Consider the following 20,095-nt stretch of genomic DNA (forward strand, 5'->3'; position numbering starts at 1 on the left):
TCTCTCATTCTCTCTCCTGGTTTTTATCCTCCACCTCATTGCAGTCTTATCACGTACCCCCCCCCCCCCCCCTGCTCTGGTTCCCCCCCCCCCCGCCTCCTCCTCATCCATCCCTCCCTCCCCTCCTCATCCGCCTCAGCCGCTACAGGAGAGGAGAGAGGGAGAAGAGTGCGGCTGAATGTGAACGACATGTCGACAGTCAGCCTCTAAAGTGTTTTCTCGGTCGTTCCTTAATTCTTTGGCGGCGGACTGAGTGAGTATTACCCGCATCCCAGCTCTGCTAAGCGTCGCTGTGTGGATCAGAGAGGCTGGTGGGGAGATACAGACAATGAGGAATGCAATTGGATTGCGTTACTCTGCCAAAGGATTTTCATACATAGCCTGGTAAATGTCTTAATAGGTTTTTTTTTTTTCAATGACTAGGCTGTTTAATTGGTCATGCTTTCATTCAGCAAAACTATTACAACGTGTGCTGTAATGTTAGTAGCTAATTGATTTTCTTGGAGAGCTGTGAGCTAACCAGGCTGATAGCCCTGCACATTTGATCAGTGATGCTGCTGCTTTGCCTGACAGTGCGGGTCTGTGCTGGGGAGCAGGGGCCCATGTACAAGCCTGTGTGAGGATCCGTGTGAGTGTTTTCTGACCGACAGAGAGGACAGAGAGGTAGACAGTGGAATTATGTGACATGAATAATATGATGAAGAATAAGGCAGTGACCGTCATCTCGAGCTCGCTTGCGTCAGTGTGCAGGTCTAGAGGAGAAAGAAGGAAAAAAGAAAAAGTCAGAGTGTGAGAGAATAAGGAAAGGGAAGGAGGGAAGCCACACCTGTGTCAGGCCTGTGTGAGGATGGGCATGAAGTCAGTCGGACAGTGACAGACACACTTATAAACACACTTATAAACAGGCAGATAGTGTCTTGTGCTGTGCTGTGTCCAGTCAACATAAGTCATTTGGTTTCTTCTCACCATAATGATGCAGAGCTATGCTGACTGCTGACTTGTCCACTTGGCTGATTGGAGAAAGAGGTTTGAGTGTTGACTGCGTTTCCTCTCATTAGGGAGAGATAACCGACCGCCTAAGCAGGATCTAACAGGAGGGATCCCAGCGGTCTATCTGGACACAGTATCGATCTTCTCCCCAAAGGAGGGGGCTTTGGGCCTGCTGATAAACAATGCATTTCTTGGATGAAAAAGAAGACTCACTGGGGTTCTCTTTCATGTTGTGTTCCAATTTGTCCGACACTGTTGAGCAAGTTAGCCTAGATCATCCTGAGAAAGACAGATGCTCCAAATGTGTTGATATATTGGTGAATTTTCCTGCTGTATCTGGAGAAACTTCAACTTTCACTTCTCCTTCATGCTTTTCGTGAGCTCGTCCAACACATTTTGGAGGATTACACTGGTTTGTTATGAAAGCTCACACTCATCTACACGTGTCTCCCCACCTGTTTCTGTGCATTGGAGCCATAAAAGCAGACTTTTTGGATATGGTTTGACCTTTCTTGTGTTTTCAGTACATTCACACACACACACACACACACATGCACGCACACAAAACTTGGCTCCGGCACTGTTTCTCAGTGAGGCGGGCGTACATTGTGTGCAGAGCGAGAGGAGGGCTTTGATGTAATCAATATCATATTTCAGCTGTTTCACTGTGAGCTCTCATCCTGAGTGGCAGCCTTGACTGACTTCTTACTGCTTATGCAATCCCACTCTTCTCTCCCACCTCACCCATTTCCTCCTCCTTTGCACCCACTCTCTGCCCATTAGTCTTTCCTTTATCTGTCTGTCTGTCTCTCCTTCACTTCATTCCTTCACCTTTTCTCCCATCTTCCCCTCTCCTCCTCCCATTTCCATCTCTCCCTTCATTTTTCACCGTCATAATCACCTCTGTGATTGCTCTTCCTTTCCCGGGTGGTGATGTTTTCACTGCTGCCTCCTTGTCTAGCCCGCCGATGCTAGATTATTGCTGGATGATTACAGCTACCATACCATCATGATCATTATTGCGTTTTGCGTGGCAGTGTTCAACACTGTATGAGCAGATCGAGATGCTTTATCCAATTTAGATCTCATTAAGACTGGAGAGGAAATATCCTTGTGCAAGACTTACAGTCTCAGCGGTTTTCTCACTTTCTTTTCCTTTCTTTTTTGTTAGGCTTCTGCAACCTCATCCTCCTTCTCTTCTTATTAAAGTGTCATCTTCATCATCATCATCACCATCAGCATCAGTTCGTGTCCCTGCCCATTGCTGCACTGCCTCCACATCAGCCCTTTTTGAAATCTTTGAAGAGTTTTGATTTGCAGCAATGCTTCCGCTCCACTTCCATAATTACAATAATGACTGTGACATGTCTTGATGGCTGCTGATAACCTAACATATGTTGCTGATTGATAATATAGGGTATTTTGTGCCTCATCTCTCTCTTCCCTGATTGCCATTTATCTTATCAAATAGAACAGTTCATTAGAAGCATTCTGCATCTGATTTGCATTCACTCATGTTCATATGGAATACATTACAACAACACATGCGTGACATTTCAGCCTCACCGGCCATTTGAGAATACAGATGAATATATTCATCACAAGCTTCCCCCTGTTCCCTACTTGTCCGAAAAGCTGCTCTGAACATGATAACATGTGATTCACAGGTGGACCAACCCATGTGTGTCTTTGTTTTGCATATCCAATGTCAGCGTTTGAATTTGTAATGCAAAACCAATGCTGCAGCAGCACAGAGATTGTTAAGCTGGTTGTTTTATAAATGAATTTGTCCTGGTTTTTTAGACCTTCTTTGTCTAAAACCTGGTTTTTCCACGACTGAATAAATCTCATCCGTTTAACATGGTTTGACTCATATCATGGTATACCATGGCCTCCAGTTGGCCTATACATCATTATTCCAGTATAATGAAATTCTATCTTCATGGCTGTGGAGTCTGTGTGATTTAACATTTATTTTCTGACTGCTTGAATATGCCTGTGATGTATCACCAATCTGATTCATCCTGAAGTGACTTTTGCTGCTTGCTTTTCCGTCTGTTTGCCCTCTCTTAACCACGTGCGTGTCTGTTTGTGTGTGTGTGCGTGTCTTTGAATGTGTGCAACTTTGCGCTTTGCCTCGCCTTGCAGTGCGATGAAGGGCTGATGCTGGGCTGTAGCCCCAGGCTGTTGAGCTGAAAGGGAGAAGCAGTAGGATGCAGTGGGTCACACTGGCAGTGGCCCTGGGGTGTGTCTGTCTGTCCCAGGCATCGCACAGCCCCACCCCTACCCCCACCTCTACACACACCCCTCTGGTAGACAACTCCGAGGAGGAAGTGGATGAGCCGTGCTTCGAGCCGTGCACGTGTGAGGTCAAGGAAGGCGTGCTGCACGTACACTGTGATGGGCGGGGATTCACTAATGGCAGCCAGGTACCAATTTCTACTTATTTCTATTGCCGTGCACGCTTCAGTACGTTGCCATTTATCTTATTAAAAGGCTGAATCTCCAAGTCTAATATCCTGTCTCTAATGTGGCATATAAGTGTTTCTAACTGTTCACTTCATGTAATTAATAAGCTAACTAATCAGACCTCTAATTAATCATTCAGGTGTCACAGTCATGGGTCCGCCCTTTCAAACTCAACCTCCAGAGGAACTCTTTGAAACGTCTCTATAGCAACGGGTTTCAGCACCTTGGCAACGCAGTGTCGATAAACCTTGGCAACAATGCACTCCAGGACATCCGAGTGGGAGCCTTTCATGGGTTGGCCAAATTGAAACGCCTGTACCTTCACGAAAACAAGCTAGAAATCTTCAGAAATGACACCTTCGCCGGTTTAGAGGCTCTGGAATACCTCCAGGTAAGACACGAGCAAATCCACTCTTGATTATCCCTAAATGACGGAATTATTGACAAATTTGCCCAACAATACAATAGGTAGCTAAGCCAGAAGCAATCAGTGGCTAGAAGGTGGCCCGGGTGAAATAGGGTAAAGAATTTTCCCAAAAATCTTTAGGCTTTTTTTTTTTTTTTTTTTTTTTTTAAGAAGGAGAACATCTAAGCTTCCTGTTCAGTCTATTTTCCAATTTCAGCAATGACACCTTCATCGTATTGTGTCTTTTCTGTCTTCAGGCTGACTACAACGTGATCAAACGAATCGACAGCGGTGCTCTGAGGTTTCTCTATAAGCTCCGAGTTCTCATCCTGAATGACAACCTGATTCCTGTCTTGCCTGCTCATCTGTTCAGGTTAGGTTCTGATTATCCTTCTCCAGGCTTTTTAATTATGCCAGGACTGATCTGTTGAAAGTCAGTCAGTCACTCCATTCTGTTGAATTAATTTTACTGTGGCTCGCAGTCTGTCATATAAAAAGGAAAAAAAAAAGATGGATTAATCATAAAAATAAAATGATTTCGCTGCAATTTGTGAGCCCATATTTCCTTTTGATCTCACAACGTCCTTTCATTTAACCCAACTAACCATCCTTCTCCTCCACCTGCTCTAGATCTGTGTCTCTGACTCATTTGGACCTGCGGGGAAACCGTCTGAAGAGCTTGGCATATGCTGGGACCCTGGAGTATGTTGGTCGTTCCCTCATGGAGCTACAGCTAGAGGAGAATCCCTGGAACTGTGGCTGCGAGGCAGTGCAGCTGCAGCAGTGGTTGGGTCAGATCCCCTACACGGCTGTAGTTGGGGACGTTACCTGTGAATACCCCTTCCACCTTCATGGTAAGGACTTGAGGGAAATCCCCCGTAAAGAGCTGTGTGCTGACCAGCCAGATAAAGAGCTACAAGGAGAGCGGGGCAGTCCATCAACAGGATCACAGCCTCACCCCATACCTCCTAAAACTAAACCCAATTCACACCCTGGACGAGCAAGACCGACGAAACCTTCCTCTATGGTGCACGGCTCGCGTCAGAACACTCACACATCCTCCACTTCCTCTTCTTCTTCCTCAGCAGAACGGAAAGACAGGGAGAGGCAGCCAAGGCCGACTAAAAGGCCAAGACCTTCCAGAACATCCCCGACATCTCGCAGTCTGATGCCCAACCAGAATCCCCCTGTGGCCGGTTACCAAACAAGACCCCCCATCCCTATCATATGTCCCCTGGGCTGCACTTGCAACCTGCACATCACCGACCTGGGTCTCACTGTAAACTGTAAAGAGAGTGGTTTCCTCAACGTGTCCCAGCTCACACCTCGGCCCCTTAACGGTCGCAAGCTCTACTTGAGTGGAAATTTAATTCAGAGGATCTACCGCACTGACTTCTGGAATTTTTCCAGCCTTGACCTGCTTCACCTGGGAAACAACCGCATCTCGTATCTCCAGGAGGGGGCCTTTTCCAGCCTAATGAGCCTGAGGAGTCTCTTCCTGAATGGAAACAACCTGGAAAGACTAAGCCCCCATATGTTTCTGGGCTTGCAGAATCTGAGGTAGGATGTTTTCCCATTGGATTACTCATGGCATTACAAGCACACTCCCTTCAGCTGCACATCAGACAAATTTGTAACCTGAAACTGCATGTTAGCTTGGATACTTAGAGATTTTTTTGTATTTATTTGAAATTAATTTCACTTTAATATTGGCACAGCGTTGTGCAGAAAATCTTGATTACCATAATGCTGGGGTTTGATTAAAATTAAAGGTACGCATTCTCTTCCAGGAGTGTCGTTATTTAGTCACGCTGCCTGATGACATGCTCCAGTTGAGTTGTGAGCCTGGTATGAGTGACAATGTGAAAATTATCTTTATTTTTTTTTCATAATTTGCATACAGAAGTGTTGATAAGAAGAGAAAACGTCTGGGAGATGCCAGGATTTTGTGTTTGAGAAAACGGCTTATAATAAAAACACCTTGTCAGACTGATTCATATGGATGTCATTGTCAGATTAAGCTTACAAAGATAATTCCCCTGCAAATAATGCATATCTGCTGTCAGTCAATGAATTAAACATTGATGAAGACAGCATATCACCATGCAGGCTCTCCTATCTTCAGAATGAGAAGTTGTGATGCCTTCATATTCAGGGCATCATCCAGGCTTTAGTGTTCAGATGCCCTGTCTCTGTATTTTTCAAGGCCGGTTTCAGAAATTCTACAGACCCATTAATCTGACTATTAATCAATAATAAAGATCCTCTCTGGACATCGAAAATGTCTTCCTCTTAACCTCTCGTTAGCCTTTGTTAGCGACTTAATGGTGAGAGAGTGCTACGAGTAATTTCAACCAGCAGTGGAACTGTGTTGGATCACCAGAAAAGTCTCCTGCTGATTTTTATTATTTAAAAAGAGAATTAGAATTTCAATGTTTCTCTTATGTGATTAAATATGATAATCACACATGGAAAGACATGGGTATGAAGCAATCTGTGTAAAAATTACACATAATTTGATACTGATTGACTTCTAAAATGGGAGCAGGAATGAGGAAATTAAATGTAATTTTTTTCAGCTGATTGTGTTTTATGAAGTTTCATTGATGAATTATCATGCTGGGATGCAGGAGAGGGTGCAATATCCTCAGCATGTACTTATACTGTTATTATGTCACAAAGTTTTGGGATACTGTGAAAGTATGAATTAATTTTAAAATTAACTATTTGTCTTTTTTCCATTATATTTATCTATGTGACATGGATCTTTTCTATCTTTGCTGTCTTTAGGTACCTTTATTTTGAGTACAATGAGATCCATGAGATAGATCCCGGCACTTTTGACTCTATGCCGTCCCTCGAATTGTTGTTTCTCAATGCCAACCTGTTGCGGAGCCTCCCACTTGGCGTCTTCTCAAGAGTCAATCTGGCTCGGCTCAATCTGAGAAACAATCACCTCCTGCAGCTTCCTATGGAGGGAGTGCTGGAACACCTCAAGGGACTGGTACAGGTGTGTGTAACTTTCTGCTACTTTATCACTAATTAGATTTATCAAATGAAGCCAATATATGCTTAAAACAAACTATTCTGATCTGCAAACTCATGCATAATGTATAAAATGGTTATCTGGCACGTGGCTTTCTGCAATTTTGGCCAAATATCCCGCATTTTGTTGAATTATAGTTGAGGGGTGGAAAAATGGAGATTAACTAAAGAAAGATGTGTAATTATGCAAAGTATATTTCTGTCAAATATCAGACAATGAGATCTAATAGTCTACTAAGACACCATATATTATCACAGCTTGATAACCTAAACAAAAACAAGCTGAAATCTTGGATGGAGCCATGCTAGAATTTAAAACTTCTGGCAGCCCCTGATCTCCTGGCCTCTGGCACAGCTGCAGTTCCCTCCCATCGTCTGTTGTTTTGAGCGTTTGGCTCTGGCATATGGGAGTCTTTTTGTGCCTCAGGTATTCCAATTGGAAAATTGCAATTGACTCGATTTGCATAAGTGGTTTTAATAAATCAGGAGCTAAACTGGAGAAAGCTCAACCCTTCAAGTGTTTGAGCATGGTTGTAATTAATGCACCTTTCAGTAAGCATATTGTATAAAATACTGCATGTGTTACATTTCCCCCCCCCATTTTTTATTATTATTGTTTTGTGTATGTCATAGCTTACCTCACACAAACTGTGACATTTGTGACTTGCTGCTTTACGCAATGCACTGATAAGGCCACAACCCAAGGTATTACCTTTATTTATTTTTTTTCAACCAACCTCCTCTCATTTCAGCAAATTAAGTGTACCAGGCTTTTCTTAGACAGCCTGAGCAGAATGAGGTAAGGTGGGTGTAGATTAGCCTGAATGTCATTGTGAATTTCCGTTTTACTTGGTTCCATGAAAAAGCCCTGATTTTAGGGAGTGTGGGTGAGGTTGGCAGTTTGTAAATGGTCGCTCGGGGAAGAGACGATCTGCAGGAGCCATGTATTATGTCTTTCCACTGTTATACACATCTGATGTCCAAGAGCATTAGATAATTCACAAATTGGAAGCACACAGTGGGCCGTATTCACAAAACCTAGCAGTGTTACCATTGTAGAGCTCAAAATCTGTCACAGCAGTTGAATTCATTCATTTATCAGGTCTATTTCGCTCAGAAAAGACACATTAGCTTTGCCTAATGACAGCGATATCACCTGTTGACTTATTGCCATGCTGTTTTGAAGTGCAGGATGTGGGTTTTCTGGGTGTTGGTGTGTGTTTCTGGAGCAATAGTTTGCAGCCAAAGGTAATACCAAGGGGTAGCACAGATGGAAGCAAATTCTCATCATCATGAAGCAGTAGCTTATAGTCTTTGTCACCATCCAAAACAAGATTATTCAGTTACACCCACTTACACGTGATGATATGAGAAAATACGTCTCTGGTGTCACAGTCATGTAGAAAAATAAATATTAGTGTGACATTAAGGAGGAAAATTAAAATAGCTGTGGTGTGCATAATTCCTTAAGTAGAAAATTAACGGCAACACAGAGGCAAGTCAACCTTAAAGCCATGAAAAAACCGAATTAAATAAATTTACTGAAGTGAGCCAGAAGCTGAATGGATGCCAGAAATACATACAGCTCAAGAAAACAGATGTCTTTTTAGAGACTGCAAAACAAAAATGTTGTTGTTTTGGATGACTCTTTCTTGACATTACCAGCTGTAACAAGGAAATTTACCCATTTCCACGTTTCGTCTCATGCAAAAGCATTTGCAGCCTGTAAAGTTAACCACTATTTATGTGGGAAAGATTGACAGGAGGTTTTATTGCATGGAATGACAAATATAACATTTGCTGATTGACAGTTTTACCTCATACTGAGTCAATAAATCACCAAACTACAGAGAGCTTGTGAGCCTCGCTGACATTTCATAGAGGTTCAATATCAATCCTTAAAGGAAAATAAAACATATGCTCTATTGTGAATTATAAGGTCAATATGTGTATACTGAATATAAATATCAGTCAGCAGCGTTTCTTTGCACAAAAACAGGAAAAGTCAAACTTCTGATTAAAAAAGGGTAAAAACAACCCAGCAACACAAATCTATCTATCTATCTATCTATCTATCTATCTATCTATCTATCTATCTATCTATCTATCTATAGATTCATATATATATATATATATATGTATATATATATATATATATATATATATATATATATATATATATATATATATATATGTATATATATATATACATAAGCAAAATTGCTTTCCGCCTAAAGTTGGAGACTGAAAGGAGTTTTCCTTGCAGAGCCCAAAATTCTGTGTGTGATCAAATTACTGCCTCAGGCCGACATCTTCAACTCAATGACTTTCTGAATCACTATTGCCAAGGAGGCAGATTTGTTGCCAGATTTAGTTTCTTTTCACACACCTTAAGCAACTGTTTTTTTTTTCTTCTTTTCTTGTTAAAAAAAAATATGTCTAGTGACTTTTTAAGGACAAAGTTTACCTATTTCATAAAGCAGAGATTTGACAATATTGATCAGTGAGGACAGGCTCTTGTGGTGTGTGAGCTGTACAGTCTTGTTGTGAGTGAGAAGCAGCAGGCAAGTCCACTCATGCAGCTGTAGTGCTGCTGAAAACATTTTTGATTTCTTTTTGAGGGGTCACTGTACATGGAAGGTCTCTTTTCCTGAATGGTGGTTTTGTCAAGTGACATTAATGGTTAAACTCAAGATTTTATTACAATAGAGCAGAAGCATCACAGTGCTACGTAATGGAGTGCAGACAAACTCTGAGGGGTGTTTTTCTGTGAATTTAGCTGTATTAATATAGTTTATGATGAACAGATGTTAAGAGCTAGAGCCAAGCAGAATACAAAGTAATGTTATAACTTAATAAATCATTTGCATATGATGACATATAGCAACTTTTAGTAACTTTTTTTGAGCAGACATCTGCCTCTACTTGCACATGGAACTTAATGACAATGCAATTGTAATCCTTTGGGTTTAAATGTGAACTTGTCCCACCCTTTGCAGCTATCTTAACTTCAGCTCTTCTGAGAAGGTTTTCAATAAGATTTAGGAGGGTGTTTATGGGAATTTTTTTGGTTTTCCTTCCTGAAGCACATTTGTGAGGTTAAGCACCAATGTTGAAGGAGAACGGCTGGATCGCAGTGTGCGCTCTAATTAACCTAAAAGGTGCTCTATCGGGTTAAAGGTCAGGACTCTGTGCAGGCCACTCCAGTTCCTCCATATCAAAGTTGCTGATCCATGCCTTTATGGTCTTTGATTTGTATTATACTCTTTGTACCATAGTGTACATTACATCAGAAAAAGTTTTCAAAATTACTTTGATTTTTCCAATTTGCTTTTAAAGGCAGAGTCTGTAAGATTTCAAGGCGATTCTTTCCACCACTAGGTGGCAAACACCAGGTCGTGAGCAAAACCACAAAACTGCTACCTCCACAAACAACCACAGGCTGGCAGTAATGAGCAAAACTCACCCCTCACCCCTCCTCCTTGCCAGCTCCAATGAGGGCAGGAATCGCTTGTGAGCAGTAGCTCAGAGCCGCTCTGCAATAAATGGGCTAATACTCACCCTACTGGTGGAAAAAAGGTACTTTACTTTTTTTTACTGGTCAGAAAACAAAAAGGGTCTTTGTCATTAATTAAACTTGTAATTTAATAACGCATCAAATATGGACAGAGTGGAACCTACATGTTTAAAAAACTATCTAATTATGATTTTTTTTTTTTTATTTAGTTAATTTATTTTGAAAATATTGAAAATCTTACATACTCTACCTTTAAAGGTGCGAGAACCCGGGTCACAGACCACTCACTGAAAACACACTCTTAGCCTGGGCTGGTATTATGTTTGTCACATTACAAATAATAAGCTTAGTAGATTACACTATCCACAATTTCAAGGGTGTATTTTTGTAACACTACTTTAATTTGTGTTGCATTTTTGGTGCCTTGTGTTGGGCATGAACAAAATGACCCAGCTGCTTATTATATTATGTTGATTATATTTAGAGGTAGGTGGATTTACTTATCTTTTAACAGAGCCAGTTACCTGTTCCCAGTCTCACTGTGAAGCTAATGATGTAGCAGCTGCTTAATATAGTGGCATTAATCCTCTCATCTCTCCACCGGAATAATTTGGTTGCACTGAGGCAAGCAAAATAGTTTAAAACGGCAACAAACTGACAGAACTCAACTCAATCAGGGTGCTGCTGTGTGAGATGCTGTTGCACAAATAATAAGCAGAAAAAACAAGTTCATCAAAACCATACTAATTGAAAAAGTAGCTCATAATTTGTACCTATGATAGATTAAAGCCAACATTCAGGGTTGTTGTGGTTCATGGCTTGTAGCTGGAAACAGACAAGTGAAGCTATGTTAGTTTGAGAGGCACAAATAATCAAATCAGAAGTCCGTTTGTAATAATAATAGCCTTTTTTTTTCAGTTGGTTGCACATCTTGTGTGTTTAATCTCATCAATACAGGTAAAAGCAGCCGATATAACTACACAGTGAAAAACACAGCTGTATCTCTTCTCGTAAAATAGACCTGTTTTTCAGCTGAAATTGCACAGCGCAGCACAAAACGCAACCACCACAGGTGTTTTAGGCATAAATACGGTAGCTCAGCAAAAGCCTCTGAAATTATAGGCTTTTATGAGTTGGAAAGTTTGACCACACTTCCTGCATGCATACATTTTCAGCTTCAGAGGGAAAGCTGAATCTCACTCCCATTTGGCTGCCTGTCTCAGTAATGTCAGGTTTAGCCCTGCATGCTAGTTAGGCCTGTTCAACTTCAGTGAAAGTTTCTTTTACAAAATCATTTGCAGCACATTTTGCACATAAAATCCAGCAGCATTAAAAGTCAGTGTTTGTTTTTCATCCAAATAAAAGATCAAGGGCTTCTTTCTCGATTTACCATGTTGTGCTGATGTTTAGCAACCATGCAGAGGCTGAGATGCCTTTTTCTTTTTAAGCCAGCATCGGCCTCAACGGACCAGCAATCCTTGTTCTTTACTGTTACTACAGCTCTTCTCTCTCTCTCTCTCTCTCTCCATCTACATGAAATACAAAACGCTGGATGGAACAAGTCCTTGCCCTTTCTCAAGGGGTTGTTGTAGGATATGCAAAATCACTGTTGAGGTAGAAGAATAGGATGCAGCAAAGGGAGCAAAGGTACAGTAAGATTATCTTGTGGAAAGTGCTCAACATTACAAACTCACGCTACAAGTTTCCACAAGTGAATCAGTTTGACACTCTTTAGGCTTTCATGTGTCATAATAGCATCATAAACAAATATTTCTGGCACACAGTATGTATATTGGAAATGTGTCACACACACACATAAGAAAAATCTCCCTGCACTCCAGGTTCTTGTTTGAATTCACTTCTTTTTATGTTCACTCTGTGTATTATTCAAAAGATAATGAAACGCATTCATCAGCCTGAAGAGGACTTGGCAAGCCGAGGCTCAGGAGCATCTCGTCACGAGCAAAATCCCTGTGCCAGAACCTCCAAAACCTGCTTATATTGACTCCGTTTTCGTGAGCTAACTAGAGCAAATCTAATGACTGACAATATTGCTGTTTGAGCAAAGTGATCAATTAGGAGATGCACGGCTCACTGAGAACATTACGAATTTCTCCCCTGGTGTGAATTTTTTTTTTTTTGCAGCTCTCAAATAAATCTTGGACAATTATTGCTTGATCTTTGATCTCCATCTTAATGATGAAAACCCACAAGAACAAATAAACTGACTGTCAGTCAGGCTGAATATATTTTCTGACTAAAGAGCTTTCCTGAATGTCATGATCGGCTGCATAAATAAAAAAGAAAGACAGACAGAAAAGAAAAGAAAAGAAAAGAAAAGAAAAGAAAAGAAAAAAGAAAAGAAAAGAAAAGGCTTTGGTGACTGATTTGATCTTTCTATACAACGTGATATGTGGGTTTGCAAGTGAAATAAGTTAACAAAAACCCTAATAGTATCACACACACTGGAAACACCTGTCAGGCTAAACAAGGGTCTATAATTTCCTGTCATAACAGAGCTTTGATTGACAATTTGACAGCAAATCACACACTAGGTGACCAGGCGTATAAATTGTAAACAGTGTTGGATGTGTCGGACAGATGCTTACAAAAGAGAAGGCGATAGAGCCCCAGGGATTTTCATGGAAGCAAACAATAAAATGCTTCAAGAATTTCTACCAGATGTAAGACGGTAAAGCTATGAGGCGCCAAAAAAAAAAAAAAAAAAAAAGCTGACAGGTTTAGGTTTGTTGTGTGATGTTCGTTTAACATGTTGTTTCGTTTATTCATGCTACATCACAAATCAAATGTGTCATAGTAACACAAAAACAAAGGGGGGGGGGGTGCACTTTTCAGTTGAGCTTAAATATAGTGGGAGTGCACAAACAGAGCCAAAACTGCAGCTGAATGTTGTCTCTACTCACCCTCCGGTCGTACATATCATTATGAAAGCTACGCAAAAGCCCACAGTAGACTATCACCAATAAAAGGGAAGAACATCCGGTTGTATAGTGCGAGACGAGGGGAAAGCAGCTTCATGACTCCCTGTGCAGCAATGCTGAATCATCTCAAAAAGCATCCATCTATCTCTGCAAGCCAGGGAGATGGCCTAACCAAATTAGCATGACAACATTTGTGCAAGCTCCTTGGAAGTGTGACAGATAGAATATCAGCTTTCACTGCCAGAGCCACTGCTAAAGACATGGGACGGATCAGTCCTGCAGACAGTACAACACGACGTGATTCTCTTTGTGCATAATCTGCTTTAGCCCTTTTGAAAGTGTGGCAAAGTGAATATTCGACTTTGTTTTAGAACGTGCAGTCAATAGCTGGCAATGAGAAAACGGATTTATGAGCACACCTGCTGGATTATGACACATGGGAGAGGTTGCATCACATTCTCTCTTATGTTTAAAACAGAGCGCTGTGATGCACTCGCATGCTCGTCACACCAAAAGCTGTCAGGGAAATTTGTGAATAGGCACTTATGTATACTGAGTGGTCTTTGTAGTGAACTAAAAATTGCCCATACCCTGCTGCAGCCCACTAGAACAGGTTTTTAAGAGAGCACTTGTGAGTGTAAGTTGAGACCGTCTAAAGTCGGTGCTCAGCCATTCAGTAAATGGAAGTAATTTGATGTTTTGATGACCCCTTAATAGCATTATTTATACACATCTGTGCTATTTGTCACTTGTATATTTTAAAGCTCATTTAGAGGCACTGATAAATTTGGAAAGCTGCAAATGCCAAATAATTAATTTTGCATATTTATTCTTGCTTTTGGAGAGAAAAATGTAAAACGTACAAGATCATATTTCTCTTTGTCGTCTTATTAGAATGTTAGCGACTGCCTTATTCTTCATCATAACATGTATTTACACCATCACTAAGATACATCAGAAAGGTGGCAGCAGAGTTATACATTTTTTGTTTACATTTAACAAAATGACTCATGAATTTTTATTGCATGACAGACCAGCAATTAGTGTGTTACTGCACAATGACAATGTGCTGTGGTGTGATGTATTCCTCCAGGTGGACCTGCAGCAGAACCCGTGGGAGTGCAACTGTGAAGCAGCTCCACTGAAGCGTTGGCTGGAGGGGCTTAGTGCTGTGGTTGTGGTGGGAGAAGTGGTGTGCCATTCCCCAGAAAAGACCAAAGGTATAGACCTGCGCTCCCTCTCCATGGAGATCCTCTGCCCTGAGCTGGAGCCCCAGGAGGACCAGGAGCAGGAGGAGCACACAACAACCTCCACAGCTGCAGACAAAGGCGTATCGGTTGGCTACCCCAGCACAGGGGTGGGACCCCTTATCCCTTCAGATTCCATCCCTCTGTCGGTGTTAGTGCTCAGCCTGCTGGTGTTGTTTGTTTCCGCATTCTTCGCAGCAGCGGCACTAATCGCCTACGCCCTGAGGAGGAGGGACAAGCTGCCGTTCCGTCGCCAGGGAGAGGTAGACTTGGCTGGCATCCAAATGGAGTGTGGAATCTTTACTGAGCAAGCACACCACCACCACCATCATCATCATCATCATCACGGTCTGCAAGAGAAACCACCTTTGCCTCCACCTGAACACAACCATGTCTATGACACCATCTTGCCCCCGGAGGCTGCGACCAAAAGCTCAGAGCCTGCCGCGGTCTCACTTGTGTGTAGCACCCAGATGTTTAAAGACGAGCAGGAAAAAGAGGTGAAACAGCGACTGCAGCAGCAGCAGACATTTGCAGCTTCAAAAGAATGCGAAGGGGGGTACATCTCTGCAGCAGAGAAGGAGAGGGAGTGGGCTCTGGAGGTGTCCTCTTCGCCCATCAACACTGTCACAGGAGCCATAGGACCACTAGCTGGCCTCCATGGCAACGGCATCCTGTGCCCCACAGTTATCGACAGCCAGGGCCCCACGCCGAAGGTGGAACTGGTGGACTGCCTCTTCAGACTCCCCACTCCGGAGTTCCGAGATCTGCCTGACAGATATGCAAGGCCGCCACCCCGCTACCCCCATACCCAAGACTCCAAACAGGATGCGAGGCCCGACCAAACACTTGTGGTCACCACCAGCAGCTCCACAGCAGGCGGTGGTCACAGCAGCCAGAACGAGCAGGGAGCTGGAGAGCGCAGAGTCAGACAGAGGACCACACCAGACTACATGGAAGTGCTGGACCGCTCTTACCAGTTTTAATACCCCCTCTGCCTCCTCTTCCTTCTGCTACCCATCTTCTATTGTCTCTTCATCATCTCCCTCTGTGGTGATGAATCACCCAGTAACAATGACTCCTGTACAGAGGTTGGCTTTGAGAGGAGCCTGTGGGGGAGTGGGACTACACTACACACTATGTTTATTCCTGGAGCTGAGGTCAGTTTTTGTATTTTCCCCACTACTGGCATATATAGGTTGGTTTTTGGCACGGATTAGCTGATCCCAGATCTTTGCCTGGAGGCAAAACTTTCGCTGCAGAGTTACCACAGTATTTTTTTTTTTTTTTTTCCTCTACACTCCAGTTTTTCTACTCGGCGCCTCAATTAGCAGGATGCAGCGTGGTGGTGGGCGCTCATGTTATCACTCTCAAAAGACCTGTGTGGAGGTGAAACACAACAGCTCTTAACATCAAACACAGTCATAAACTGTGACAGCTGGAAGGTGTGGAATGAGCTAGGCGCGCACGTAAGATGAGGAAACAACAGAGACGAAACGAGAAGAAAAGAAAGAAGTGAAAATAGCCAAGTGCCTTAGCAATGAACAGCCAGCAGCAGTGTGGTCAATGCTTATTTTTCTATGAAAACAGATCTATTTATCTAAACAAAGAGGTTTGACTACCAATGGATGGGGTACTGATGGATGACTGAAACTAAAACCAATCAAACCACGAAGAATAATTGCATTCCCCTGGATGAGCCAAAAAAAAAAAAAAAAGTACCCATTCAGTATTGGAGTTGTTTGTATGCAGTTCTGTTCATTTTCCTCATCTCATCCAGTTAACTTTGTTTGATTATCCAGTTTAATTCTTTACGTGACCTGTGACAGGGGACTTATTCAGGAATTGTTGGTTGCTGCGTGAAAGAACAAGAAGAAGAAGAAGAAGAATTTAGAAACAATTATTTTCATTTGATTTTTTTTTTTTTTTCTAACACAAGACTAAACAAAGAGGAGGTCGATTTACAGAAGGACATTGTGGCAATGGATGCGTTTTGGATTTCGTAATCAGCCGGATTCAATGGGGACCTCCACTTCACACTTTCTTTTCATTGGACAAAGGCACAGAAATTATTGTGTTGATTTTTAAGTATTTTTCAGAGGAAAATTGAACTGAAAAAAAAAAAAAAAAAAAAGAACAGAAAAAAAAAACAGAACGTAAAAGGGTTGTTTTTTTTCTTTGTTCAAAAAAGAAAAAAAGACACTTCTATCAACTATTGATTCATATCTTTTATGGAGGTACCTTTTTATGCTTTCATCTCCTACAATACTAGAGGCAGTTGTGAATATATTTATTCTTAGTTTTTTGCGTGTTGAAGCTCTCCTGTGAGGGATCATGTTATATTGATGTATAGGATGATTCTGCATCTGGTTCAGCCTTCTTACCGCCGACCCACAAAATACAATAAAGGGTGCTACATGAACATCCTTGCCATGGCAGCTGTTGTTTGGCAGATCTGCATACACACAGACACAAACACTCTGACCCTCCATAAATGCAGACTCACTGTCTCCATTGTTAACGGTGCATGAAAGAAATGGCTTGAAGTTTGCTAAGCCTGTAAGCTTGTCCGTGGAGCGTGTTGGGAAGATCAGATGAAAGTTGAGCAAAGCTGAGCGCCTTGAGGACACCTTCCACACTGAAATCTGAAGATAGGAGTTAATAGTGCGAAATCTTCTGCATTAATGGTACAAAATCAATAGAATCTATTTGTGAAATGAGGACATGTAACGCTGGTGGCCCCCAGGGACAAGGTCATGAATTGCACCATCTCTCTTTGGCTCGTACGCCTTTTGTAATGATCTCTCCTCTCTCCCTCTTCTTTCATCTCTCCATCTGATTCGTTCCCCTCTCCCCTTTTTTCCTCGGCGCTTTATTCCTCTGCTCTCCTGCTCACCTTTTTCCTTTTGTTCTTGCCTCTCTCCTCTATTTCCCCTTCCCTCTCTCAACACTCGGGCTGTCAGCTCAGCCTCACAGGATGGACGCGCCGAGATGCTGTTCTATATGCTGCTCAACGCGCAGGTAGCTCACGGTGAAAATGTGTGTGTGTTTTCTCTCTTCCTTTCTGCTGAGCTCTTTCCATCCATCCAGTGATGGGAGCAGCTCTTCAGACGCCTCCTCACTCGCAGCGTTCACAACTCTGTTGCACAGATAATCCCTCCGTGGAGGTGTTCACACACTACTGGGACAGCGTGTGTGTATGCATGCACTGAATGGGGTGTGCCTTTGTTTGTAGGTGCGCATGTATGTTTAAGGAAGAGTGTGAAGCGGGATGTTTGTGGAGTCTGTGTGTGTGTGTGTATGTGTGTGTGCGTGACGGAGGAATGAGTGCCGCTGCACAGCCTCAGTCCAGCCTTAATCCTCTAAGCTGTGTAGTTCACTCATGCCACATCAGCCCCATTGTGTCTTCAGACAAAGAAGCCTAGTTAAAACTAAATGCCAGTTAAAGCAACAAACGACTAATTATAGCATCATTCTCTCCGCGCTATTCACACTTTTTCTCTCACGTTTTACGCTCCTCTTCTCACTTCCTCACCCATGGAGTCTAATTTTTACATCACTTTCTACTCTGGATTGGTTCCAACTTTGTGTGTGTGTGTGTGTGTGTGTGTGTGTGTGTGTGTGTGTGTGTGTGTGTGTGTGTGTGTGTGTGTCCCTTTTTTTTTGGCACTCATGTTTGTCTGCATGTATGTATGTGTGTTTGCCTGTCTGACAGCTTCGCCATGGTTCATGTGTTTGGGTCCTGTCAGAGCTGTCCTGTCACTGTGTGAAAAAAAATCATTCATTTCCCAGAGTCGAGGATGAAAGAGTCTTTAGACTTCAAACGCCTGTGGGCCTCAGTGGCTTAGATTGCCTCTCCCTCTTTCTCCACCACTGTGTCATTTATTTGAAAAAAAAAAAAGGAGAAAAAAAAGTGGCGGCTGTGGCATTGGTTAAGTCGAGATGGCAGAGACATGGTGAGGAGCAGTACAATTAGTCTGATTAAAACACTGCCATTTTGATAGATTTAGCCAGAGCAGTGAAAGGCGGACCCTTTCTGACTAAGCATGTGTGTGTGTGTGTGTGTGTGTGTGAAAACATATTCTTCTCTGCATAAACATGCAGAGTATTAAAAATGCACAGTTGGGCTGGGTTTGATGTCAGTGAAAAGAGATCTGTTTAAAAGTCATGGTGCATAGCTGCAGAGGCTTTGGTGTTGGGCCATGACAAATAGTTGTGGTTGAGCTGGTCATCTTTCACAAACACGAACACACACACACACACACACACACACACACACACACAGACAGAAGCACTCATAGACATTTGCGTCATTGTATCAGTTCTGCAAATGTGTGCATACATACAAATGCAAGTGCAAGAGTAAACAAAGTTCATTTAAATATGTACACAAACTGTACATACAAGCAATGTGCTGCTGTGAAGCTGTCTGCTTGCTCTGCATTGCAGTGATCTGCCCCACTCTTCCCAGCTCTCACCCACAGACAATCACTGACTCTCAGTGGACAATATCAGCAAGGGAAATACTTACAAGGAGAGCAATAGATATTAAGTGCGTCTGCAAGAAAACGAGAAAGAGAGAGGGGGGAAGGTGGATGATGATGAGAAGGTAGGGAGGGAAAGAGGGACTAAAGAGGACAGAAGGAGATTTCAGGGAGGATGGGAGAAGATGAAAAGAAGAGGAGAAAGATCACTGAGCGGGTGTTCCCAGGCTTAAGGCTGCTGGAGGAATTGTACATTTGTGTGGGAGTGGAGGGTTACAGTACTTGGAGTGGACTTGTTTGAACAGACTCTGATTCTGCACAGTCGTGTCTGCTCCTAGGCACGCGACACCACCCACATGATCCCTGCCAAGACTTGGAGCTAAATTATGTGCCTGCCAAACAGTTACAGTGAAAAGATGAAGATTTCTGTGGCTTCCAGTGTAGCATGACAATACTTATTTATGGCACTGTGAAGCAAAATGGCGGATTACTTGGCTTGTTGGCTAGGTGTTATTATAGTAAGCTGATATGTGTCTGTTACCGTATCAATCCACTGTTACAGTAAGCTGGTGAGAAGACAGTAAGATGGCAGGGACTGGACTGGTTCATGTTAAAAGCATCAGATGAGCTTTACAAAAATGTCTTTGATCATTTTTTGTGTTCCAAAACAGATATGATAAGGAAAATGTAAATTATTCTTGATGTAAAAACGCTTTCTGTCTCGATTTTCATCCAAGAGGTGTTGCGTTTCTTGCTGCAAACAGACACTGCCGACCTCAGGTTTCTTGCAACTTTGAGAAAATGCTGGCTCTGATAAAAAGCAAAGAGAAAATTAGCGGGGATGTGAGTGCTGATTGTGCATTCCTGGAACAAAAAAGATAATTAGTCACTACAAACTACAGTAGGTTTCATGCCAAAAGTCTCATTTTTTGAAATGTGATTTTCACATGTATATTGCTATTATTGATTTCTTAAGCCAATTTTCTAAATACAAA

General features: G+C 42.3%; 1 protein-coding gene across 1 annotated transcript; it reads left to right on the forward strand.

Annotated features, from left to right (window-relative positions):
• Positions 1-3,197: 3,197 nt before the first annotated feature.
• On the forward strand, positions 3,198-15,602 carry LOC306773065 (SLIT and NTRK-like protein 3; the record flags this gene model as incomplete). The annotated part of the gene is made up of 6 exons (XM_079262785.1): positions 3,198-3,419; positions 3,599-3,850; positions 4,123-4,238; positions 4,496-5,425; positions 6,656-6,875; positions 14,463-15,602. Exons 1-6 carry the CDS (start codon positions 3,204-3,206, stop codon positions 15,600-15,602), a joined length of 2,874 nt encoding a protein of 957 aa, XP_079118911.1. The 5' UTR covers positions 3,198-3,203.
• Between the last annotated feature and the right edge of the window lie 4,493 nt (positions 15,603-20,095).

The sequence above is a fragment of the Telmatherina bonti genome (assembly GCF_933228915.1).
Source record: "Telmatherina bonti genome assembly, chromosome: 22".
NCBI classification, from domain to species: Eukaryota; Metazoa; Chordata; class Actinopteri; order Atheriniformes; family Telmatherinidae; genus Telmatherina; species Telmatherina bonti.